The sequence below is a fragment of the Eulemur rufifrons genome, chromosome 7 (assembly GCF_041146395.1).
Source record: "Eulemur rufifrons isolate Redbay chromosome 7, OSU_ERuf_1, whole genome shotgun sequence".
NCBI classification, from domain to species: domain Eukaryota; kingdom Metazoa; phylum Chordata; class Mammalia; order Primates; family Lemuridae; genus Eulemur; species Eulemur rufifrons.
This window is the reverse complement of record NC_090989.1, coordinates 107,132,691-107,159,526: the sequence shown is the minus strand read 5'-3', so window position 1 is coordinate 107,159,526 and position 26,836 is coordinate 107,132,691. Positions and strand designations below refer to the sequence as shown.

At 35.9% G+C, this 26,836-nt stretch overlaps 2 protein-coding genes across 2 annotated transcripts in view; one reads left to right on the top strand and one right to left on the bottom strand.

The window, feature by feature from the left end:
- The window catches only part of MED12L (mediator complex subunit 12L), a 311,879-nt gene that overhangs the window by 79,343 nt on the left and 205,700 nt on the right, over positions 1 to 26,836 (top strand). The window contains exons 11-15 of the mRNA XM_069472005.1: positions 8,295 to 8,426; positions 11,181 to 11,307; positions 14,058 to 14,272; positions 15,644 to 15,748; positions 16,755 to 16,931. Coding sequence (XP_069328106.1) covers positions 8,295 to 8,426; positions 11,181 to 11,307; positions 14,058 to 14,272; positions 15,644 to 15,748; positions 16,755 to 16,931 — 756 coding nt within the window. The remainder of the gene's footprint in view (positions 1 to 8,294; positions 8,427 to 11,180; positions 11,308 to 14,057; positions 14,273 to 15,643; positions 15,749 to 16,754; positions 16,932 to 26,836) is intronic.
- Positions 20,428 to 25,585, bottom strand: GPR171 (G protein-coupled receptor 171). Its single transcript, XM_069473078.1, has 2 exons — positions 25,557 to 25,585; positions 20,428 to 21,684 (listed from the first exon to the last, which is right to left on the bottom strand). Exon 2 carries the CDS (start codon positions 21,629 to 21,631, stop codon positions 20,672 to 20,674), a length of 960 nt encoding a protein of 319 aa, XP_069329179.1. The 5' UTR covers positions 21,632 to 21,684; positions 25,557 to 25,585; the 3' UTR covers positions 20,428 to 20,671.

Here is a 26,836-nt window from a genome sequence, read left to right as displayed (position 1 = left end):
AAAAAGTCTTTCCCTTCAGTAGGGAAGCAGTCGGAAGAGATTGAGCCAGCTAGGATGAGGTAGCTGTAGTACCATGTTGTGAAAGAGATCATGCTCATCTAAACGCTTAGGTCTTGTGGTTGTTTAATGTAAGGGGAAAAAAAGTCACTTTCTGAAACCGAGGCAAAAGTCAGGCAAGCAAGAAAGACACACCAGGACGGCTTCCCGTGGTCGCTAGTGTGGATCACAGCCCAGCCAGAGCATGTTGTGCTTCAGAAGTTAGCATGTTTCCTACTGGTATTCCCAAAGGATACCATTTTCAATACCATTTTCTTATTTCTTAAAATAAGTATATTAGTTAAAAGGCCAATTATGTTAACATAGTTGGGAAAAACACTTAAGACTTTGCTGTTACTGAGAAGGGCCAGTGATGCATCATGTAGTTTGCGGTGGGCCTCTGTTTGGTTTTTGGGTATGTATGAAAGTCTTTTTTCTTAACTTTTTTTTGAGTGCTTCTTAAGTACCAGGCCTTGTTTTAGTGTGGCATCATCTTAATTAATTTTCCCCTGCCTATGAGACACATTTTTTTTTCTTTAATTCCCTACTTTATAAATGAGGCAACCAATGCTTGGAGAGAATAAGAAATTGCCTAGGCTGATACCCAGCTCATTGGTGGGAGAGTAGCAATTGGGATCCTGAATGGCTCCAGAAGGACACTCTTAAGTAGTACATTCTGTTCCTTGTACTGCTTATGTAAACAATGATTTTATTTCAGGTAACAATATAACTGAAGAAACAAGTTTCAAATGCAATTTTGGAAAAAGGAGGAAGAAACCTTTGTAATTTCCATGAACAGTTTTCAAATATTGGCACATTTATGTGGGGTAATAGTTTCTATTAAATTTTAAAAGCTTGCTTGACAATTTTAATATAGTAAACAATATTTAGATGAGAAAATCCAAATCCTCAGGCTGAGCCACGTGGCCTTAGTAGTGTACCACAGACTTTAGGCCAATTCAGACCTGGTTTTGGATCTTGGCTCAGCTGCCAAGTATCTGGGTGGCCTTAGACTACTTCCCTTGTAATTTCCCTTAGTGGTCAGTCTCTTTGTCTCTACAATGGCCTTACTAATGGAATCCACTTCATTTAGTAGCATCTGATAAACACTTAGTGAATGCCAATTGTCATGTTCCTGACTGGGTGACTTTGGTTGTCAAGTGAATAGGGCAAAGCACCATCTTTTAGAAATTTATATTTCCCTTATCTGTATGTTACCTGTATCTTTCATAAAAGGCAAGTGATTAAGTACCATACAGTGATGACTTTTGGAAATTAAGCATAGTATGTTAATTATAGATTGAGTATACCTTATCTGAAATGTTTGGGGTCAGAAGTGTTTTGGATTTCAGATTTTTTTTGATTTTGGAATATTTGCATTATATACTTACCAGTTGAGTACCCCTAATCTGAAAATCTGAAATGCACCAATGAGCATTTCCTACGAATATCTTGTTCATGCTTAAAGCATTTTTGGATTTTGACACAATGATTTTGGGATTTTCAGATTAGGGATACTCAAGCTACATTTTAAATATGAGAGACATACACTTTTTAAGGACATTTGGGGGGAATTTTACTTTGCAATTATGAGTTATCCCAGGTATGACTTCTATATTTCTTAAAACTCCTCTATCTTTTCCACTTGTATTATTATTTAAATGTTGAAGATTTAAATGAGGGATAGGAAGTTCATTTTTTTGTTACAGTGCAAATTAATGACAATTAGTTGATTTAAATACTGAGAGGGATTGTCTTAAATTTTTTTCTTATCTGTTTCTTCTCAGAACTCAGAGCTGTACTATCTTTAACTGCTGCTTCAAAAAAGAAGGAAGTTCCTTTTGCTTCCATGGTGTGTGGTTTGTTTTTTAGATGTCACAAGACCTAAAGACTTAACGTTGATTCTGAGGATGTGAAACTAGGAAAACTTACCCCTTTCCTGTCAAAAATCAATCATCTCAAATATCTTTTGGAAATGTATATGTGGAAACTTTCATGTGTATAAAGATTTTTAAAAATGGATACCATTTATATTTATATAATAAATCTTGTGAGTTTGTGGTTAACAGTTTTAGGCTTATTACTTTATATGGTGATTCTGACTGTTATAAATGCTGTTTGTGACCAGGTATGACAGGCTTATATTCTTCTAGCAGTTAAGACCAGTTTTTAACCTATACCACTCTTGAAATTTTTCCAGCTCTCCATAGAGTGTCTCAGCTTTAAAACCATATGACTTGCTAATGTCACTACCCTGCATATTATTCCATATTATTTATTGGTGCTGTAAAGCATACTGTTTTTCCCCAAATATGACCATTTTGATTTTGTTTGATATTGACTAAAAGTGATTGATTTCATTTATAAACAGGTCCTTTTAGTCACAGATTAAAGAGCTCTTGCAGAGCTTTATTTGGTATCTGATCTCAAGTCCTGTTTGTTAGCTGTTGCTTAGCAGTAATGAATCATTGATTTTTTTCCCCCCTCCTCCCTTTTATGGTATTGTTTTATAATCTAGGTCTTCAGTCCCCAACCCCTGGGCCGAGGCTCAGTATCAGTCTGTGGCCTGTTAGGAAATGGGTCACCTGTCAATGCCTGAGCTCCACACCACATCCTCCCAACCCCTGGCCATGGAAAAATTGTCTTCCATGAAAGCAGTCCCTGGTTCCAAAAAGGCTGGGGACCACTGATGTAGGTAATATGTTAAGAAATTTCTTATTTCAAAATAGCAAACAATTTCACCAAGTATCTTGTAATTTTGGAAGCGAGCCTGCCTCTCAGATATAGTTGCCAATATTTTCCCTTCTTTATTTGTTAAAGGGTAGAAGACCTGTGATTAGTTTCTACAGGCTATTAGGTTATTGAGTGACTGAATAAACATTGAATTAGGCTTAATCTACCAGATTTTTTCCTGTGTCTCCTAGGAAAGATGAATGTGGCAAATCCCCCTTAAGCTGAAAACCTTTCTTTATATTTGGGATATCTTTATTATAGATGTAGATAGCAACATTAATGAATTAATAATTAATAATAGAATTAATAATTTTACTATTTACCACTATGGATATATCTCAAGTTCATGAGGCCAGATAAATGATGCTATTATTTGAAGGAGTTTATTGATTTTTGAATTTTGTGTCCATTCATATTTTGTTTTTTCTCACTGTAGAAGTTATTTCTGCTTGTGATTGTTACATACATAGTAAAGGAATACATTCTGGATGTTGAGAAGTCTCTTATAGCCCACAGATTGGACCCCTGTCTTACTCCCCTGTCTTACTCCCCTGTCTAGAAGGGAGGCATTTTGGCGTGAGTGCCCTCTGTGGAGCCAGATAGCTTGGGTGAGACTCTCAGGTCTGTGACCTAGTAGCTTTGAGACATTTAACAAGCTATTTAACCTTTAGCCTTCAGTTTGCTCAACTGTAAAATCATAGGATTGTTGTTAAAGCGTTAGAACAGGCATACTGTATAACAAGCACTCATTTTTTATACCTGCAGTAACCACTGTTAACTCTGGTCCATATCCTCCGGATATTTCCTAGGCATGTGTATGTAAATATTATTATGTAGAATGCAATCCCATTTATTCTGCCCCTAACATTTGCTAGACTAATGTCTTTTTTGTGGTTTTATTTTCAGAATTTACCACAGTGCCTGGAACATAGTAGGTTCAATAGATATTTTTAATCAAAGAATAGAAGTAATACAGTGTGTTATATAAACCCAAGAAATAAACAAAGTGGATGGGGAAAAGTTCTCAAATGTAGTTGCCAATTATTTTACCTTCCTTATTTGTTAAAGGATAGAAGACCTGTGGTTAGTGTCTACAGACTATTCTGCAAGATCTTTTTTTCTTCCACTGCTTGATATTTTCCGTGTTTCCTTGTTTATTTTGTTCTGGTTGTGATGCTCAACTCTATTATTACTTCTCATAAAGTTTTCCGATTAATTCTCTGAGTTGGCGGGGGAGCATAATCATTTTATGCAAACTGTAGTAATGTTGCCATATCCTTTCAAATATTTATTCCTTTCTTTTCCTATTGGCTAACTCTTCCTGAATGATGCTAAATAATAGTGGTGAGGCTAGCATCCTTGACTCATTAAATTAGGACTGGGAATGCTTCTAGTGTTTCACATTTAGTTAACTGTTGGATTAAGTCAGATATTTTTCCGCGTTAGTTAAGTGCATCTGTGGACTACCCGCCCCCCCCCATCCACTTTCTTTTTTCCTTTGGTTTTATATAACACAGTGTATTGTTTTTATTCTTTGATTAAAGAAATCTGTTGAACTTCCTGTGTGCTAGGCACTGTGATAGATGCTGAAAATAAAGCCATGAAAAAACATTAGTCTAGCAAGTGTCAGAAGCAGGATAAATGGGATTGCATTCTATATAATATTATATGAGCATCTGGCCTAGCAAGTGTTAGAGGCAGAATAAAGTCTTTGATAATTCACTCCTGTGTTTTTATTATCCGTGTGTCAGTTAGATTAGAAATCTGGCTTGTCCCTAGAGAGGCAGAAGTCAGGGCTGGCTGGGGTGGGTCTGGGCAGCAGGCATCCTGGGGTCCATGTAAGGCTCTCAGGAGATTTCCATGTAACTGTGGTCCTGCTTGTGCTTCAAGTAATCTTGATTCACCGGTGATGTGAGCAGCAGTGTGGTGCAACAGAAAGCCTGGGCTTTGGAATTAGACTCACTCGTTCTGCCTCTTTCACTCTCTGTGCTCTTGGCCATCTTACCTAACTTCTTTAAACCTTAGTCTTCTTACCTGTGAAATGAGAATAGCAACACTTGCTTCCAAGTTTGTTAAAATTGGAGAAGATATGTGTAAAACTTCCAGTACATGCTCAATAAATATTTTTATTATTACTACTGCTGCTACCTATGGTTGAAAATTTAAAACTGTTAATGTTATTGCCATGATCATGTGTTTTCATTTATGTCAGGGCCAGACCTCTAGTTTGGTACCTTTGCTCTGACCTTAGCCTTGTGTGCCAGGGCTCAATTCTCCCGTCACACCCCCTCCCCCACCTGTCCCTGGTCCATGTGTATCCCATTTGTGCATACTTAAAAGCTACGCATGCGTGCTGTGGATTGTTCAACAACTTCTTACTATATATCGTAAAGTACCAATATGAAAAGCTGCCTGTTTTACCCCTGAAGACCCCAGCACTATTTTATAGTGTTGGGGATGGTGAAGTACTTTCTATTAGTCGTTCTCAGTGGTGTGCCTCTAGGATGGTACCTGAGCCTTCCTAATGGGTATCAGAAGCCAATAGCCGGAGATCCAATAGCCTCAAGGCTAGGCTGTGAAATATGCGTATTGCATGGAAGTAAATATTACAGTACAACGGAGCAGAATAGTCTGGAGAAGCCAGAGAAGCATGGGGCTCACACAAAAGGCCATTGTTTATACTGGAGGGTGGGTAAAGATTACCTTCTCAAGTTCATTTGACACACACAAGTTTTGCTTTACCTATTTGGTTCATTTCTAAGAGTTATGTTGTGGCAAGAGCTCCATTACTTACCTGGGTGAACTTGGACCTATGCCTTGATTTCCTTATCTATAAACTAGGGATAATCATAATAGCTTATAGGTTGTGAAGATTAAAAGAAATAATTCCTGAAACGTTTATTGCCATGAATTAATTGAGTAAACACTCAATAAATATTAATTATCTTTGTTGCTATCACCTGTCAGCTTAAGATATCATTATTGATTTTGAGAGTGATTATATCCATAACTTAATCCATAAGTTATTTTATATTTTAAGTTTTCATTAGATGTGATTTTGGAAAGATTTACATTTAAGATGAAGACTTTTGAGACTTTATGTTTGTGGTGTCTGCTTGATCAATTATAAATCCTAAGACTTTAGTAGTGACTAGCATAAGCTATAAATATTGCAGAAAACCTATTCTGAAAAATTGATTTTTAATCATAAGAGAAGCCCTTTATTTGATCAGGGCTAGTCTCTTTTAGCATCCACAGTATTTTACAAGGTTGTGCACAGGGCATTGCACCTAATGAGTTGCCTGATAGAGTGATTTTTTTTCTTGTGTCCAAAGACTTGCCTTACATTTTTACTGCCTATTGAAGCTCCAAATCCAGAACATATTCTAACGGTAAACCTGAGAGGATGGTCCACTACAGCTGGCAACACCCACTACCTTGGGGCAGGGGGAGGAGCAGCGCCCCACGGAAGTAGGGGTGCTGCTTCTGGACGAAGGAAAGAATGGTGGGCAGATGCTGTCTGAGGGCTGAGGACCACCCCTCTTGGACAGGACTTGGGATTTACTGCTGGCCCTGCACCTTTGACCTCCCCTTTCCCATGTTCCATTGGAAGCCTCTCCCATCTGCCTTTCTTATTTATACATCTTTATTCAGATACTGAGATGTCACCCATATGCCTGCAGAAAAATGGAAAAAGAAGAGAACAATAACAAAAATTCCCATAGTTCCATTGCTGAAGACAAATTCTCTCTGAGAAGTTAGTGCAAGTCATTGTAAAACTTCTGTGGTAATACCTTATCGTTTTTTAAAAATAGGCACGGAAACTACCTATTCCTTCATCTCTACCATTCTAATATCTCACGGATAGGTAATAGCAAGCTACTTAATATTCAGAAAGCAGTGGACACTGCACTGTTGGAATCTGGCCAATATTGGAGAATGTTTATTGGTTAAAAATAGGTTTTGAAATGTGTAACTTTTTATAGGCATAATTGATATGAACACAATTTCTGTGCTGAAACTTTATAATTTAAAAAGCTCAGCCTTTTCAGCAGCATTGTTCTTAAAGTTTTTATCTCTGGTTTTGGTAATTCACTGAATTCCTAATAATCAGAAATTGAGACCACAGCTGCAGGCTTGTCTTCAAGTTAAGATCTCAAATGTCAGTAAACTGGGACACAGATGTATGCTCGTGTGCCATGAGGTATGGCAGGTTCAGATAAACAGACTGACTTACTCCTCCACGTTAACAAAAGATACCTCATTGCTTTTGTGAGTACTTGTCTTGTAGACTTTTCTCTCTAGAAGGTGAACTTTTTGAGGATAGGGACCAGGTCTACAGTGCCTAGCATATCATGGGTACCTAAATAAACAAAAAAAGCACTTAATAGGGTGCTTTTGAAAGTGAATTGACTCCTTTTTGGGATTTGTTTTCTAGCACATTACCCCAAACTAGATGTCGTATCTGGATGTGCTCAAAAGAAGTCATTTCTTTTATATGTTCTTTTCTATACATCGCTAGGTCAAGCAGGGCCCATTACCTAAGTTGGGTGAGTCCAGACATTGAAAGACAGTGTACCTTTTCATATTTATTAGGTTTTTATGAATCTATGTCAGGAAATTACCGAGGACCAAAACCCTTCAGCACCAATTTATAGCATATTGTTACCTAATTTTGAAGATGCAGGGAAAAATTAAAATCTTTTTAAATGTGGGTATGATAATACATTGCTGGTTAGACTAATAAAAACTGATAGCAGCATTTTTAGGGTAACACTTTTTGTTCTCTTTAATATTCTAAATGTATAAGCATGTGGTGCTGCACTGGATAGACCTTTGAATTTTTATGGTTCAAATCCAGGCAGAAAATCTTTCCAGTTTGCTTTCTTTTTTGAACATTTTATTCAAACTTTATATATTTTAATTGAGTGATTTGTGTTGTTTTAAATTAAGAGAGTCAGCTTTCTTTGAGATATCCCATCATTCACATCACCACATAAGCTCTGCCTCCTGTCAGATCAGCGGTGGCATTAGATTCTCGTAGGAGCAGGAAGCCTACTGTAAACTGTGCATGTGAGGGATCTAGGTTGCATGTTCTTTATGAGAATCTAGTGCCTGATGATCTGAGGCAGTGATGCTAGCACTGGGGAGTGGCTGCAAATACAGATTATCATGAGCAGAGGTTTGACTGCACAATAAATGTAATGCGCTTGAATCATCCGCAAACCATCCCCCCAATCCCCCGTCCGTGAAAGATCATCTCCCATGAAACCAGTCTCTGATGCTAAAAAGGTTGGGCTCCGCTGGCATAAGGGATTTCTGAGTAAGTGATTTCCTTTCTTATGACTAAATTTTTACTCCTTATACTTCAATTAAAAATGATTTGGAAACATTTTCTAAAACTGCTATAATAAAGCATGAGCAAACAGCCTTAAAGCTTTAGCTATTCCATTGCTTGCTTCCTGACTCTTTTTGGGTGAATGCTTCATTTGATATGGCCGGTACCCATTTCTTTTGGTCATTAGGTTGCCCCCAACGATGAAGCCGTGGTGACCTTACTGTGTGAATGGGCTGTGAGCTGTAAACGATCAGGCAAGCACAGGGCCATGGCGGTGGCAAAACTCTTGGAGAAGAGGCAAGCAGAAATTGAGGCAGAGGTAGGTTCAGTTTTCTTTCTACTTGTTGAATGATAATTTAAAAATGCTGTCTTGGGAGGATACTTTTCTCTTATCCTCTTGCTGGTTTTTGTTCTTGAGGGAAAAAAGGGAGGATGTATAAATTCACATAAAGAGGATCCCATAGTAGGATCTCTCTAAGCTGATGCAGCCAGTAATTTATATTCCAGATTAATTTTAAAATGTACTTTTAAAATAAAATTTTAACATCTGATGTAGACAAAAGAAATTCATTTTGTGAGGTTGAGATACACACACACACACACACACACACACATGCACACACACAATATACATACACATACACATGCAAATGTATATAAGATACATCAACTTTTATGCAGTTTACAGCTATACATTCTTGAGGCAATTATGATTATGAGATTATAAATACCAATTTTTATTGCTTTTGAGATTTTGTTCTGGCCCCAGAGAGAGCAATCAAAGCCTCAGAAGTAAATTACAAAGGGAAAAACAAAGCCAATTTCATAAACCTTAACTTTTGTCGAAGGGAAATTTTCTAAGTGAAGCTTCTTTTCTGCCTGTAAACTTTAGCAGGGACAGATACAGGGTGTATGTGATCTGATGAGGTCCTCGTCATCTCTTACCTGGGCAACTTGGAGGCCTCCTACCCCTCCTCTCTGTATTTCCTCTCTTGTTCCCACCATCCTCTACACAGCAGCCAGTGATCTTTTAAAATGTAAACAGATCACATTGTCCCCTTACTAAGACTCAGGGCTCCTGACTGTGGCCTGTGGAGCTGCTCTTGAGCTGGCCCTGACTGCCTTTCCCACCTCATCTGGGACCTGTCTCCCTGGGGTCCGAGCTCTAGCTGTGTTGGTTTTTTTATTCCTCCAACACAAAAATTCACTTTTGTCTTGGGGCCTCTACTCTTATTTTTTTCTGGGTGGTGCACTCTGCTCCCTAATCTTTTGCATGGCCAGCTTCATTCTGGCATTCCCATTTCAGGAAGTGTCTCTTCCTTCCAGTGTTCCTGGCTCAACGTGTGTGAGCTTGGGGAGGTCTTCCATCACCATGTGATCTAAAGTTTACAGCATCCACCCCTTGGTCACTCTGTCTCACATCACTCTGCTGTGCTTTCCTCATTGCAGTGCACATGAATCTAGTTAATTTGCTTGTTGTTTAATACCTGCCTTCCCCTCTGGAAGGTAATGGGACCTCACTCATTTGTGCAGTTTGTGTCTTTGGCACCCAGAATCGTGCTCGGCGCATGGTAGATGCTAAGAAGATGTTTGTTGCGTGCCTAGATAAACCTTAGCTGGTTCTCTGTGTTGGTGATAATACACCTACTTCCTATGAAGCTATTAAAAAAAGAAATAGAAAGAACATTTTAGCAGACATTGCTCTTTTTCTGTTGGGAAAGCCATGTTTACCAAAAACAAAAAATCATATTGTTGAAATTGTGGCATAAAGATCCAGGGGTGGGGAACCTGCGGCCTTCAATTTCAAGATTGTTCTTTTTTAAGCACCAAAGGAGGCAAGGAAAGCTTGATCTTTCTCTGCTGCATCCCTTTAAATAAAAGGATTTGTTCTTGTAAAATTTGGGTTTAGTCAAAAGGCCGCACTTAAGGCCGCAGGTGGCCTATTGTACAATGTGCAAATTAGGAAAGCCTTTTATTGCTTTTTTCAACAGATTATAAATACACTATTCTATGGTGAATTCCAGTGCACAAACTTTAGTAACTAAAGTTGAATTTCTCAAATATTTCATTGCTCTTTCTACATTCTGTATATATATTTTATACCTTTTTTTCCTCCTTGTTTTTCAGAACACACACACACACCACTTTCAGAAGAGGTTCATAGATAGATTACTTTGTAATTTTAATAGGTCTGAATATATCCATATCTAAAAATGTATTCTCTCAGATTTTGTTTAGGATAACTGATTTTTATTAAGCATCGCCATCTTTAAAACTTGCCCTTTGCAAATAGAGGATTGGAGAAATAACATCTTAATATAATGTACTTAATATTTTAAGATTAAGGAATAATGAAAATGGGAATGATTAAAGGAATATCTAAAAGAATAGAAAATGAGATTCTGATTGCTAGTAAGCTGTTTCTTTTCTGATCTCCTAGTAAGTTCTGTATTTAGCAATGTAGAAGTTAACTTCCCTAGAGGTATTTCGTGAACTGCGGTGATTCCTAGAGGTTCTGAGAGATCTTATTGTAGTGTGATGATTAAGTGAAATAATCTTATTAGTGGAATTATGTTAGCTTTCTCAATTGACACCACACTTCTCCAAACAGACTCATAAATACAGCCTCTTGACAAAACCACACAAGTACAAAAAATCAAATTCAATATGTGCTCAAATATTTCCCAGGAGAATACAGTTAAACATGAGTTATTTAAAAACTAAGACAACCTCAAATTATTTTTAGCAATTTTGCCTAAGGATAATGGGTAGTTTATTGTGCCATTATATACTTAGTGGGCATTCATACAGCACTGTGTGGAGTTTGTAATTCATGTGAATAATGTTTTTCAGGGAAGTTCTTTGAAATCATTTGAATTTTTCAGGGGTAGTTTTCTTCAGCTTTTAGAAATTATTCACCTATGAGGGATGGCCCTCAAATAAGTATGGAAATCTCAATTTTCCACGTTTTATCTGAGAAGTTAAATGTTAATGAAAAGTAACAAATTTATGACCCATTATGACTATACTTATTGTGTATACTTAACTGTGATTATTTATTTTTAATCTGTAGAGATGTGGTGAATCAGAAGTCTTGGATGAGAAGGAGTCTATTTCTTCAGCCTCTCTTGCTGGATCTAGTTTGCCTGTTTTCCAGAATGTTCTGCTAAGGTTTTTAGATACACAGGCCCCCTCATTGTGTAAGTAAAGAAAGCTCTTTGCTTCTAGACCTTATATAAGAGATTAATCTTTTTTTTTTCAGTTGATTTCTTTTTTTTTTTTTTAACCCCATCTTATTTAAGGTTGTTGGCACTGAATATATTATATTTTTTACTGAGAAAAATTTTGTGGCATGTTTTTAATGGAGACTGTTAGACAATTTTAAAAAGAGTCAAGCTTCAAAGACTTTAAAATTTCCATATTCTAATAATTTAAAAAAGTCACCCCATTCCCTCATATTTGGGATACTATTTTCCCTTTAATATCTTTTTTACCATAACAGAGTAGCTAAGGTCTTGTGACATTTGTCTATATATTCTGGTTTGGAATTTTCTCTTTTTGAGCTATTTTCTAAATTTTGAATTTTCTAACTCCTGAGTTTAAAAATGGGTAAAAAGTATCAAACAACAGTACTTATAACCAGGGCCTTGATACAAGGAAGTCATTTATAAAGATGTTTGGCTGCTTCGCTGTACTCTTTTGGATGTTCCTGTCATCTCAAGTTCTTTTTTTGTCTTTTACTTTATTGTTGGTGGGGAGTTGAGAGTTTGTGAGTAAACCACCACCAGTGGGTTCAGACTGTGGTGGACACTTTTGAGAAGTCATTTGTGTGAGCTACGTAGGTTTGATATTATTGTGAGATTTTCACATGATAAAATATAGGAGGGAGGATCTTAGGATAGTTAGAGATGGAACAACAGAAACATGGCAAAAGTGAAAGTGATAGAAAGGGGAGAAAAGAGGTGGGAGGGGGAAGGGAGACTTTTGGAGAAGAAAAAGGGAAAGCAGCAAGAAATAGTGTTGCTTCTGAAACCTCTGAGGAGGGGCCTCATTTGGGGTTGAGTGAGGCCTGAGGGTGAGGTTCTTTGAGACAAAGGGCTGTTCCTTAATTGTGGTGTTCTAGGCCAGAGGGAGAGTAAGTGCTAAAGCAAGGTAGTGGTTGCGATGTAGGGAGCAGTGATACCTGGAGCATCGGTACCGGTGAAGGAAGGAGAAGAATGAAAAGACGAGGAGGAGATCCCTGATAGCAGGAAATGTGTTGTCAGGCAGGGAAGTTTGCAGTTCTGACTTACCTCACATCCATCTCCACTCCTGTTCTCTCTTTGGGAAAAACTTCCCCCTTCTTTGCCCTTGCTGGTTCTGGCTCTCATTTACTGTCTGTCAGAGAAAGCTGTTGCGTTTCTCTGAGAGAGGCTGCTCGTCACTGCATTTGGTAGTGGATGGGAGGAAATCCTTAGATTTAAGGTTTAGGGAACTGAGCTTAGTGTTCCTTGGTTAAGTCTTTCTGTCTCCTCTTGGTATTTGTGAATGTCATGGTACCAGGAATTGAGCTTTGTAGCCCAGTCTTAAAAATTTTTAGCCTTATCTTCAATGTACAAAGCTTTAGAGTGTAGTTATAGTATTGAAAGTCATAATGTGCGTTGAATAGACCGGTTATGAATAAAAAAAATCCAGAACTCCATCTGTGTCCTTTTCTCTAGTTTCCTTTTTTCTTTTCAGTGGATCCCACTTACTATTTTTTTTTTGAATGCCATTTATATTGAGGTTCTATTGAGAAGTCTCCTTTGAAGAAGTGCACATACATCCCCACCATTACGTGGATACAGTCAAGTTATAAAAAGTACTCAAGAGCTGTTTTATTGATTTTTTTTAATTGAGATAAAAACATATATGTAATTTACCATCTTTACTATTTTTAAGTGTATAGTTCAGTGATGATAAATACATTTATATTCCTTTTTCCCCTCCCTTCATCTTTCCCCCACTCCTCCCCTTCCTGGCCTCTGGTAAACACCATTCTACTCTTTATCTTCATGAGATCCACTTTTTTAGCTCCCACATATGAATGAGAACATGCCATATTTGTCTTTCTGTGTCTGGCTTCTTTTACTGAACATAATGGCCTCCAGTTCCATCCATGTTGCTACAAATAACAGAATTTCATTCTTTTTTATGGCTGAATAATATTCCATTGTGTATACGTACCACATTTTCTTTATCCATTCATACACTGATGAGTACTTAGGTTGGTTCCATATTTGGCTATTGTGATTAGTGCTGCAGTAAACATGGGAGTATAGATGTCTCTCCAATATAATGATTTTCTTTCCTTTGGATGAATTCACAGTAGTGGGATTGCTAGATCCTATGGTAGTTCTATTTGTAGTTTTTTGAGGACTCTCCACACTGTTGTCCATAGTGGCTTTGCTAAGTTACATTCTCACCAACAGTGTACAAGGGTTCCCCTCTCTCAACATCCTTGCCAGTATCTATAATTGCCTGTCCTTTTGATAAAAACCATTCTAACTGGGGTGAGATAATATCACATTGTGGTTTTCATTTGCATTTCTCTGATGATTAGTGATGTTGAGCTATTTTATTAGTAAAGCCACGAGACAACAGTCTAGCTGTGCTTACTTTCTTTTCTTTCTTTTTTTTTTTTTTTTAACCTGACATTTTACATAGTTGGTATTTAAATGGTTGTTTATTTGTTAGGGACTACTATTTTTAAACTTGAAATTGTGCTTGGCACATTGGATACAATTTTTCATTTATAGGGGACAATCAAAACCTGCCTGTCAGTTTTGTACAAAACACTAGTGCCTCAGTAAATCTTTTATTTAAAAGAAAAAAGGATTGTGAAAAGTAGGGAAAATGTTGTTAGTCCTTAGTAATTGGTAGTTTTTTCCACTGGGTCAAGCAATTCTTGATTGAATTTGTTTCCCTATAGCGGATCCGAACAGTGAATGTGAAAAGGTGGAATTTGTGAACCTGGTGCTGCTTTTTTGTGAGTTCATCCGCCACGACGTCTTCTCCCACGATGCATACATGTGTACCCTCATATCTCGTGGAGACTTGTCAGTCACTGCCTCCACCAGGCCACGGTCACCAGCAGGGGAAAATGCAGATGAACACTATTCAAAGGACCATGATGTGAAAATGGAGGTATGGCCCTGGAGATAATTCCCCCCACCACCAAAAAAAAAAAAACAAAAAACCCCAAACCTAAAAAACTAAACTGCTGTGGAACCACTTTGAGATGGATTATTTAGTGGTAGAAGGGTGATGGTTTTTGGTTGTATTCTCTTGCTATTAAATACAAAGCTCATTTACCTCTACTCCTCACGTAGTAAGGATATTTGGATGACAGCTTATGTCTTCCAGAATTTTCTTTTGGATACTATAAAGCTGTTAATGAAAAGATTTGACAGACCATAAAATTTTTCATGGGATTAGAATTATATGCTTTCAATTCTATATGTTTCTAGTTTCTAGTTTTTCTTTAATGTTGTGTCTCAAAACTGGACTTGTTTTGACTCCAAATTCTCAGCTGAGTTTTCATTCTAAGAATCATTGTTTCCCCAATGTAGTATTCATTACTTATTCTTTTCTATGTCATGGGAAATTCTGTGTTAGTCATAACACATCGTATTTTCATTTTAGTTAATTAAAAATGTAATCTCTTTTTCTCAAATGTTGTAGAAGTGTTCTTTTCAACAAATTGTTTTATGCTGTGAATTTGACTTTATAATTTCCTGCCAAAATCTGATATTTTGAACATTGCTGCAGATACTTAACTGAAATTTTCAAGGCAAAAAGATGAAGGTGATGATGGGAAATAGTAGAAAATAGTGAGAGTTTGTGACAATTCCTTAAAAGCCTCATATTGGTTTTGTGAGAGTTTAGGCATATACCATTATAATATTTTAAAAACAGTGTCTCTACTTATAATTAAAACTCTGATATTAGAATTGCAAACATTGATTCATAGTTTGTGTTCTTAAGATTTGTTTTCCAAATGGTACGGTGTTCTTAAAAATTATTTTTCAGTATAAATACTTCTGTTTCTTAATTTATCGATAGAAGTTACAAGGGTGAAAACTAAAGTTCCTTTACCTGTTTATATGTTTTCTGTGCTTCTGCTTTTTCTTTTCTCTTCTTGGATTTCAAGGTAATTTATATCTTAGATATAATTTTATATTTTTCTTCATAAGAAAAGTTAGTGAATATGTGACAGGGAATAGCCCAAATAGCCCAAAGAAGGCAACTGCGGCCCATTTGTTTTTAATCAGGAAGTTTGTGTGCTCTTCCCTTAAAATATCATGGAAGTGAAACTTTCTCATCATGAGGGAAAAGAGTGTGATTATTGAAAACAATGCATGTCTTAAAGCTTCCTCCAGTTTTTGGGGGGAGAAAAGGCAGTAGGGAGAACAAAAGACATAGGATGGTTGAAAATATCACTATCATGTTTTAGCTTCGATTTCTTAATAAATTCCAAAATTTACAACGTGACTTTCTTTCTCCGGCAATTATCAGGAACAGAGTATTATGGCGCATATGGGCATTGACTCAGGAACCACTAACATTTTTGATGAAGTAGACAAGAGTGACTTTAAAACTGACTTTGGTTCGGAATTTCCAGTAGGTTCAACCTTCGATTCTTATTGACAGTTAACCCACTCACTCCCACTCCAACTTGTCTCCATCCTTCTGTTTCTTACCATGTACCAGAATGACTCTTTTCCTTGTGATATAAATCTGCCTAAGGTATAATTATCATCTCATACGTCTCACTTAAGTTCATCCTCAGTTTTGGTTGCATTGCAAATTATGATACTCCTGTCCTCCTAGTTGGCTGTCTGGCTCTTTTGTTCATTTTGAAATCATCATTTCTCAGGAATGCCTGAATGTGGTTTCATCATGATAGTTGATGTTGATCTGCTATGTATGTCTTTAGCTTCTAAATAATAGCCTTCATGGCTTTGGACTTGTTATACCTTCTTCTACTTTATTTCATTATAATTACAATGTGTTTTACCTATGAATCTCAATGCATAACTTTTTATAAAAGTTGTTTTGGGTACAGACTGAAACCTTTGTGGCTATTATTCATTAATCTTATCAGTTAGGCTGGGCACGGTGGCTCATGCTTGTAATCCTAGCACTCTGGGGAGGCTGAGGCGGGAGGATTGCTTGAGCCCAGGAGTTTGAGGTTGCTCTGTGCTAGGTTGACACCATGGCACTCTAGCCCAGGCAACAGAGTAAGACTGTGTCTCAAAAAAAAAAAAAAAAAAAAATCTTATTAGTTAATTATTGTCATGTATATGTTTTTGTAGTAGATGTAGCCCTATGAGGAAAACACCTATAAGTCTGCTTTTTTCTTTGGTTCTCTGGATGGTGTAGATAAATTTCTTATGTGTATGTTGTCATTTTCTCATCTTCAAATTGGGAGGTGATACACTGACAGATTCTTACTGAACATGAATTTTGTAGAAATTAACAAAATTTCTGCATATTTTTTGCTCAGTAAAGTAGAAAAAGGTATTATTGTATGAGTGTCTTGTGTGTTTGTTTTGGTTTGTAGCACTGTGGTTTAGTTTCGCTCTCTTTCATTTACAATCTCCAATGTTTGTTTTACATGACTTAGATTTTTTCTCCCATGCCTGGAGAGTCCTGTGAGAATGCCAACACTTCCTTGGGCAGAAGAATGTCGGTTAATTATGAGAAGTTAGTGAAGAGGGAAAAACCAAGGGAATTAATTTTTCCATCTAATTATGACCTCCTCCGTCACTTGCAGTATGCAACACATTTTCCTATACCTCTGGTAAGTCATTGCTTCAATTAATTTACACCATGATTATTTTATTAGAATATCATTAACTATTGAATGTCAGATTATTCAACTAGTTTCTTGACTGATGCATAATGATAGCAGGTATGTTTGTTTTTGCATTTACTACTGCTTTTGTTATAATTCTGATCTTAGAGCTTATATACTGATGTAGCCCAAATTTGTGGTGTGATATTACTAGCTGTTTTAATTTCGAAAACGCAATTTTCTATATTAATATCTTTAGACCATTTGACTCACTGCAAATGATGTCTAAATGTGTTTTTCTACTTCAGTTTGAAAGTAACCTTATTGAGTAGGTTTTACGTGTACTGTGTTATAGTAGATGCTTTTGGTATTCTATAGATGAGTAAGAATTTTGAGGCACAGAATAGGAGGGAGACAAACATGACAATAAATGACAAAACCTCAAGTAAGTGCAATAATTGAGTAAAAACTCAAATACCCACTGGAAGGTGAACCATTTGACATTCCTGAATCTCTTCCACTTTCAAAGAATGAATATTGGAGGGAAAGAGATCATTTGGTTGAGAAATTGGGTAAGACTTCATAGAAAAGCTTATATATGAGATAGATTGGGATTTGGACCTGTTGAATTTAAGAACTGGATAGCAAATGGGGAATGCTTGGCTGGAAATTTAGTGTTTTAATTTTAACAAAGTTATGTGCTTTATTCTAAAGGGAAACAAAGTTAGTTTTTTGATATTAGTAATAATTGGGCCAAAATCTGAAAACATCGTTTTATTATTTTTTCAATCCACCCATCTGCACACTGATGAAAACAATCTTTATTTTTGGTTTCATTAACTTTTTTCCTGGAATTTTATGTTAAGTGCAATTTCAATGAGTCATTTGTTTCATTGAGTGCTGCTTTTATATATCATAAATGTAATTGTAGGTATATTATGTTATTTCCTTGTCTTTGAGGAGCTTTTGATTTGCAAACTAAATATTTTGTTATATTTTTGTATTTTGGAACATCCTCTTTGAGATGACTTTCAAAATCACTAAATCCATAGTTGTTTCTTATTATAATTAAAAATCTCTTTGTTGTTAATTTTTCTGTGTCCAGGGCTATGTCAAAACTTGCTAAAATTCATTCTTGTTTATCACTGCCTAAATAGATCTACAGTTTTCAACTGTTACCTGTAGATGTCACTCATTTTCAATGTAATGGTGTAATTTCACAGTTTATTTAGGGGAGCAGAGGGGATGACCTTATATTTTAGAGATGTGTCCTGAAAAATTCATGGATGAAGTATCATGATGTCTGGGATTTGTTTTAAAAATATTCGGAGTAAAAAAGTGGAGGATGTTAAAGCCTGGAATTTATTTAATAGCAATGTATGAATATTAACTTCTTCATTTTAACAGGTGTACTGTTATTGTAAGTCATTAACATTATAGGACAAAGTGAGTGAAGGCCCTGTGTGAACTCTGTGTGCTATCTTGCAACTTTTCTGTGAATCTGAAATTATACCAAAGTAAAATATTTATTTAAAAAAAAAAGAGGGAGGTAAATAAAACAACTGTGGAAAAATGTTGAAAATGGTTGAAACCAGCTGAGGGTTATTTGCTTCTCATACAACCCTCAGAGCTTTGGAGGGCTCCCTCGTCCATGTGTCTGGGCATCACAGCAGGGCACTTGCAGCAGTTTCTTTATCCCATTGTTCCTCTGGCCTTGTCTTCACTGTCACTTCCAGCTTTTAGCATTCTAAGAACTATTTCCTTAGCGGAAAGAGCTTGAATGATGTCTAGTTACCAGGTCTCATGATGAATCATGATATAATTCAACTGTAATGCCATCATAAAAGAACTGCTAGACAGCTGATATTATAGGGTGCAATTTTTTAATAGCCTTCTACCACCAGTTTCCCTAAACTCCACTTTACTGTGAGTGCAATTCAGAGGAAGCCATCAGCAGGGGAAACAAAAGGATATGCTTAAATACTAATATAACATTGACATTAGGAATACTATTGAGAGTCTGGTTTTAATAAAAAGGGAAAATCTGACTAACCTATTATGGACATGAGGAGAATATAAGAATATGGGGAACAATATTTTTTATTTCTCCTGTCTCTAATATATGTGGCCCTTGTGAGTGAAGTCCAAGGAGAGAGGACTAAAGGGGACATGACCAAAGATTCAGAAAATAACCTAGTTTCATATATTCTGTTACATGAATAATGTCATGATCTGCCCATCAGTAAGCAAGTATTTTAGACTACCAACAAACAGAGGTTCTGGTGGATAGGCATTCTACCAGCCTATAACTTAGGTAAGTCATTTGTACTGTGTCAGATGTGTGATGCTGCTGGGATTTTTTGTCATTACTAGTAGCTGGCGAGATTTTGTGTATCACTTAACCACATTACATGTTTTGTAATAGACACTTTGTACATTTTCATATTTGTTATTCACATTCCCACTCATAATATATTTGTGAAATTGTATTTCAAGCTTCAGAAAATAACTCCTCAAATGCAAAAATGAGTTTGGAATCATACTTGTTTTCTTAGCTTCCAGGAACACCATTTCTTAATCATTGCAGCTAATGCAAATGGATTACCAACTGTTTATATATGAGCTTTTACTAATGAAATTAAAAACAAACAATACGTCTCATGTATGCTTATCTAAAATCTGCAATCTTCTTTTCCCTGAGTCTTTCCTTTTTTAATGCCTTGTGTTAAATCCTTTCTGCATAATCTACCTCAGAGAGAATTTGATCAAAGGGTTGTGACCCTGAGAGCTTACCCACACTTTAAACTCCGGCCCCCCACGTGGAGTGAGGCTCATCTTTCTGCATCAGAATGACACCATTCAGCCCAGCCTGTGCTACTTTCCTAACGTGGCCTTGCTATGTGGAATAGGTGTGTCTATTTTAAGACCATTTGATTGGTGCTATTTTTCCATACCTTTGATGTGGGTTACTAGTTCCAAAACAGTAGTTACAGTAGTTAGTATAATTTAATAACTTCCCCTGAAAATGTTATAGGGCCTGTGTGTTTCATATTACTGTGATATAAAAATAAGAAATCACTAGATTTATCATTAAACAATAGGAAGCCTTTATTTATAACCAGTAGGTAAAATATAAGTATATATAATACATTAAAATTATCCATGTATTTCCAGAAGCCTTTTTATAAATAAATGTTTTGAGTTATTGTATTAGAAAAAATCAGCTATTATAAATTAGTGGCGTAGTGAGCTGAAAGGTTACCATCTTGAAGTGATAGCTTAAATGAAAATAAATCAGGCACAGATTGTTTCATGTAAGTGCTTTTATTTTTTAAAATGGTCTAAAGGTCTTTAAAATTGTGTTGCTGAAGGGCTTTCTGGCAACTTACATGGAGATTGTTTTATATATTTTTATCAAGAAGTCAGGTCCAGGCATTTAAGTGACTATGTCATGAATACCTCTGGGTCTATGTCATAGATCTCTTTTGGATTTCAAGGATATTGCAGGTTTTACATTGGTTCAACAAGACTCTAGTTTTTTTGTGCAAATATTTGGGTTAAGGGGTATCAACAACCATGAGAGTATAGGTGCGGCTTGCATTTAGAAACAGGATTTTAAGTAAACCAGTCCATGTTTGCTAGCTTTCTGTATTTTTTCTTACTGAGATTCTTTTTTCTCTTTTAAAACTGTAAGTAGCTTTACAATCCAGTAAGGCAAAAAGTGATAGCATGAAAAATCCCATATTTTATGCATCATTTTCACATCTTGGTTTTTCTTTCTGGGCCTTGATCTCTTTAGATGAGGCAAAAGTCTCAGTGACCTTTAGGCGGAATGCTTTTGAGAGATGGTAGTACAGGATAGGATCAAAGCACAGGTTCGACACAGCCAGGAGCATCGTGGCCTCTTTGGCTTTGAAGAGGGAAATCCTGGTTGAGCAGTCAGATATGACTTCTGTCTGGCTGAGGGTGTATGGGATTCGGACGATGTGGTAAGGAACAAAGCATATGATGTAGCCTGATGTCACTACAAGTATATTGATGAGAGCCCTTTTCACATTTGGATAGTTTTCATTATCTTTGTTTCTGTAGAGTTTTCTAATTACAAGGCAATTGGATATTAGAATAATGGCTGAGAAATTTAAAAATATTGCTACACATATGAAATTTGTCAGCAAATGCCAGTTTTTCCCAAATTCCTTTTTAAATTCCATACAACCCACATTTGACTTTTCCTCGACATCTTTGATGGGAATTATCATGTTTGGCACCATTATAAGCAGGACCATTAGCCACACTACAGTCGATATCATTTTGGCAAATCCAGGTTCTTGTATGCGATAGATCTTGTAGCTGTGTGTCAACTGGAGACAGCGATCAACGCTGACAAATGCTAGGAAGATAATTGATAAGTACATATTGATGTAGATGAGGCAGGCCGTTACTTGGCAGTGGAATATCCTCAGCTTCCAGGGTGCCACACCCAAGTCAACAACAATTTTCACTGGTAAAGCCAGAGTGAGCAGGAAATCAGCTGTAAGCAAATTGATTAAGTATATGCTCACACACCTATGATTCGTGTTTTTCTGTGTAAAAGCCCAGGTTGCAAAACAACTTCCAATAATTCCAACAAGGAAAACTAAATAAAAAAAATATGTGAGTGGCTCCAGGTCTCTGTAAACTGGACAGAAGAATGAACTGTTTGTCATCCTGAGGGAAAGTGCAGATGGACTCTATCAATTGGAAAAGAAATCCAAAGAATCTGTCAAAAGAAAAAAGGGAGGGCAGGCTGGTAATTAAAATTCAAAACTATTTTCTTTAAAAACATTTGCACTCACAATACCCTTGTCTTTCTAGTTCTTAGATAGAATTTTATTGGTGAACTTATTAGAGCACACGGACTGGTAAGAACATCCTAGTGAGAACATCCCAGGTTACGAGGAAGCCTAGGTTTTCCATTGTCTGACTTGTAACTTTCAGGAAATCCCATGTAGGTTTGCTTTTGGAAGGGATATTTTGACCTCTTGCTTTTGCATTCTGGTACCTTTTTTGTTAGCAGATGAGTTGGAAGTTAGTTTGCAGACGAGAGAAGTGAACTGAGATTCTGAGAAGTGAGGAGAGGAAACTGGGGGGTTGTGGTTGAGCCTGGAGACCTTTCAGTGAGCCTTTCTGCTTATGCAGGAAGAGGTAGGAAGTGATAGAAAATTGTAGTAAAATTTAAAAAGTGCTTTTTAAAAAGTAGGCTCTTTATTGTGTAGCCTATTAGAACATTTTCAGAAACAGAATTTCATTTACCTTTTTAGTAGAAAGAATTGAAAGGTTAGAATCTGGTCTTGAATTAATGCTTATTTCCTCCCATTTCATTGCTTCAATTTCATAATGTTATAGACCTGTGATGTCCAGGATTATATAGCCTCTAGCCACACTGAACACTTAAATGTGGTCAGTTCAAAGTGATGTGTGCTGTAAATGTAAAATACACACTGGATTTTGAAGATTTAGGACATAATATTTTAAAAGTAGTACAAGTTATACCATTTTATACAAATAGTCCAAAAATTAGTAATCTTTAATATCTCGGTATTTTTACATTAAGCATATGTTGAAGTGATATTTTTGGTATATAAGGTTAAATGTTATTGAAATTAATTTCTCCTGTTTCTTTTTACTTTTTAGATACAGGTACTAGAAAAGTTTAAATTACCTTTGTGGTTTGCTTTATATTTTTATTGGAAAGTATTGAATAGATGTTTCTGGGTCAGTTTTCTTTTTCTTTTCTTTTTTTTTTTTGAGTGGTTTTGTGAAAATGTATTTTAAAATATTCTAGAACATGAAAATATGTTTATTGGTTATAAAATCCTCTAAGAGAGGCTGAGTTTGATACCAGTTTGATTAAATAAAGTTAGAAACATCTAACTTTAATGCTTGGGTGGTTTTTTTGTTTGTTGTAGGTTTTGAGGTAGTCAAAGCCCAAATCCTTATCTAAGGATAAGACATATCCTTAGAACCATTGTGATCGACATTGTTGATGACAATAAAATCTTGTCTTATCTCCTCCAAACCTAGAAAATTGAGTGTGTTTATACGCTCAAGTTAAACTAATTGGGCTTACTTTGATCTGGTGTGGTCAAACTATGAGTTTAGAGTTACAGATACTTCTTTCTGGTACTGCCTGTTGACATTGGTCCTTCATTTGCATATTAAACAACATTCTTTTGTTTCAAAGACCAGAAGATTATTTTTGTATTTCAGCAGGAAAACACTGTTATCAACCTTTATAAGGATAGCAAATAATAGGTAATAGTGGCTGACATAGAAGGCCAAATCAGCCATTCTCTGAAATCTCCCTTTAAAAAAAAAAAAATAAACACACACACACACACACACACACACACACACACAACTTCTGAAGCCTTTCTAAATCTTAATTCTCCCAATTATTTGATGATTCATTGTGTACATTTTGGAATGAAACAATATATGCCAACAGATTAATAAAGCAGATGAACATAAAACTTTCTAAATTAAAGTGTCACTTAAAGTGTACATACCATTCCTCTTTCCCTAGCTGAGGTAGGACTTTAGGGTTCGTGGATAATGTCATTCTTTACCAAACTCTGAAATTAATTAAGCACTTGCTTTGTGTCTGGTGTTGTGCTAAGTACTTTACATGTACTTATTAAACCTTTTATCATTCCTATGTGGTTTTATCATTCCTACTTTACAGATAAGAAAACTGAGAGGTATAATGAGGTCAAGTACCCAATATGATATAGCTAGTAAATTATAGAACCAGGATTCCAAGCCGGTCTGAGAAGCCATGTTCAAAACCACTCTAAAACATGGTCTTAATAATAATAAAAAGAATAATAATGGTGATGATGATAATGATGATGATTATTACAGCATCCAATCTTTACTGAAAGCTTACTGTGTGGCAGGAACTATATTCTAAGCAATTTTTATGTAAAGGAGCTGAAATAAAATATTCATTTTTAACCTTTTCCTTAAATAATAAAAGAAGTTTAGGTTTTTTCATGTATTTTGATATTTCATTTATATATATATATATATATATACATTTAAAAACCAAACCGAGGTCCTATCCAATAAGTTTAAACTGACTTTCCTGTCAAAGTTCTTGTAACCTAGTTCCTCCCTACCGTCCCTACTTTCTCTTAATCCCAATCTTTACTTTAGATTGGTGGGATCTCCACTGTTGTGTGAATAGTTCCTTCCTGCCTTTGTATGGTTGTGCATGATAAAAATTTTGGAATCATAGGCCTTTAAGGATGGATGGAACCTTTATGGATAGCATGTAGTCCAATCCCCAGATCAGTTGAGGCCGAGCTCTGGCACTGGTGTGTTCCTCTGGATTTCAAGGCTTGTTCAAGTAAGCTAGGATATGCCTTTTACTGATCATTTTTGAGGCTCTCTGCCTTTATCCTTCCTGTTTCTAAATTCAGCCTATTCTAAGGGCTTGAAGGAATTTCTTTACATCTGAAAGCCATGCCAGGCTTTACTGACTTCCTTATGACCATGATTTTCTAAAGTCACCATTTATTTGTACCTTGGAATTCTGAATGTACTTTTCTCCTCTATGTGAAAAACTCGCATTGCCCTACATTAATCTCCTCACTGACCTTTTCTTATCATTCCTTTATCGGGTGCTAGGATTTTGGCTTATGTTCTTTTATTTCAAATGTTACATAATAATAGTATCTAATAACATAATAATGTGTTTCTTTCAGTGCCCCATTCTTGCACAACTATTCAATAATGTCTTATTTTATCAATGAGACTTATATGGTACAGAGAAGAATTAGAATAATTTGTTTTGATTACTTTTCTCTAATTAGAACTAACTATATATTATATATGAGTAACTTATTTAAAATAGTTATAGTGAAACTAATCATTCAGTAATGCTTGAGAATCATGGAGTGTCTCACATTTGCTTTTATGAACTTCTGTCTAGATTGCAATGAAAAATCTGTTTATTTAAAATTTTTGGTTATGTTGATTAGAGGTTAATTTACACTGTAACAACACCCTATACTCTCTGTCACAAATTTGAGAACTAAGAGCTTAATAAGTATTTTGCCAACCAACTATTAGCTAGTGGAAATTTAAAGTACTCAGAGGTACTCCAGCAAAATTAAGAAAAGATTTTGTGTCTGGTTTGTCTGGATAGAGTGCCCATTGCTTAGAAAATAAACTCGTTAGATTTTTCTGTGAGAGTCCCAGTGGAATTTTCTTGAAATTACATATTGTAACGTTTGTAGAGGAAAGTCATTTTAAGACCTGTTGTGTCCCATTGTGAAGATCTACAACATGGCCTTTATCCATCCAGTTATAAAATTGAATTATTGAATAATCTTGCTCACAGAGGTATTCAGTCTGGTGTGAATTAAGCTGTCTTTTTGAGACAGATGGATGGGCTCATCAGATAGAAGAAAAGTATAGTGTAGTCCACAGCTAGGACCTATTTAGAGTTTAACAATTGGTGTACTCTTACATAGTAACCCTGTTACATGTTGAGTTTTTCTACTTACGTTATTTAGACATTGAAAATCATAAATTTGTCTTTGTTGCAAAAGCATTTGAATAGGTTAAGTATTTAAAAAGACATACCTGGGGGTATCTTCTGTGGGCCTCAGCGAGCCTATCTGTAAGTCATCAGAGAAGCATGAGCTGTTTGGTTAGCTGTAGCAATAACAGCCCATTGCAGGGCTGCTGGCTTTACTAAAAATTTCCTTTCCTTTTTGTGTGGTTTTAAAATGTTGCACATTGACGTAGATGAAGCTGTGGTTTGCAAGTAGTTTAACTGTGTGAAGGTCTCCTAACTAGTTTTTTCTTTATAATTTCACATATGCTTTCTTAAGCAGTTCAGATTTGTCAGTATTTTTTAGAGAAAAGATTTTCACCTGTCCATTGTAGTACCTAAGCTTTTTTTTTTTTTTTTTTTAATTCTTAAATATTTTTAGACATGTGGTCTTACTCTGTTGCCTAGGCTGGAGTGCAGTGCATGATCAGAGCTCATTGCAGTCTGAGCTCAAGTGAATCTCTTGTCCCAGCCCCCAAGGAGCTGGGGTTATAGGCATGCACTGCCATACCTGGCTTAGCCTTTTTTTTTTTTTTTTTTTAAATACCTAAGATATATATGTTCTGTGTCACAGTGATTTCAAAGAATGTCACTGTTTATGCCTTGAAAGGGATTATGAGTTAAAAATATAAGGTGTTTAAGAAAATACTTCTTCAGTGTACATAGTGACACCAGAACTTCAAACTTAAAAAATATTGTTGGAGTTTGTATCCCTGTTGAGACATCTGTTAATAAACAAAAAGATAGGATTTAACAGAATCTAGTGAAATGTATTTTATTTATCTTTATTTTTTGTTCATTGTTGAAAAATCTGGAAATGGAAATAGAAGAGGAATTATCATTATGTAAGAGATAATTACTATTAACAGCACCAGATTTTTGGTACTTTATGTTTAAAAAGTTTTCTGTGTTTATGTGCACCCACTTAAAAATGTTATGTTCTGCGTACTATTTTATAGCTTGCAGTTTTTTTAAGAGCATATTATATCCATTTTTCCAAGTTATGAGACTAGACCATAAAATATTTGTCTATTTGACCCAGACAGCTTAATTAACTGAGAGAGGTATTTAGTAATTAATAGACTATATGTAAATGAACCCTAAAGTGTGCATTTAAATTGCTTGGTTAAATGTTCGTTCTGCCTGTGGGTGAGCAAATGTTTATTGAATGTCTGGAAGGAGCCTAGCATGGTGGGGGACCTAGCAAGCATATTGTCAAGGGTTCTAAATTTGCTGGTCCAGAGTTGATTTGTAAGTGTAAAGCTATTGCCTGGTTAGTTAGGGTCTGGTTTCTTCTAATGCTCCATTG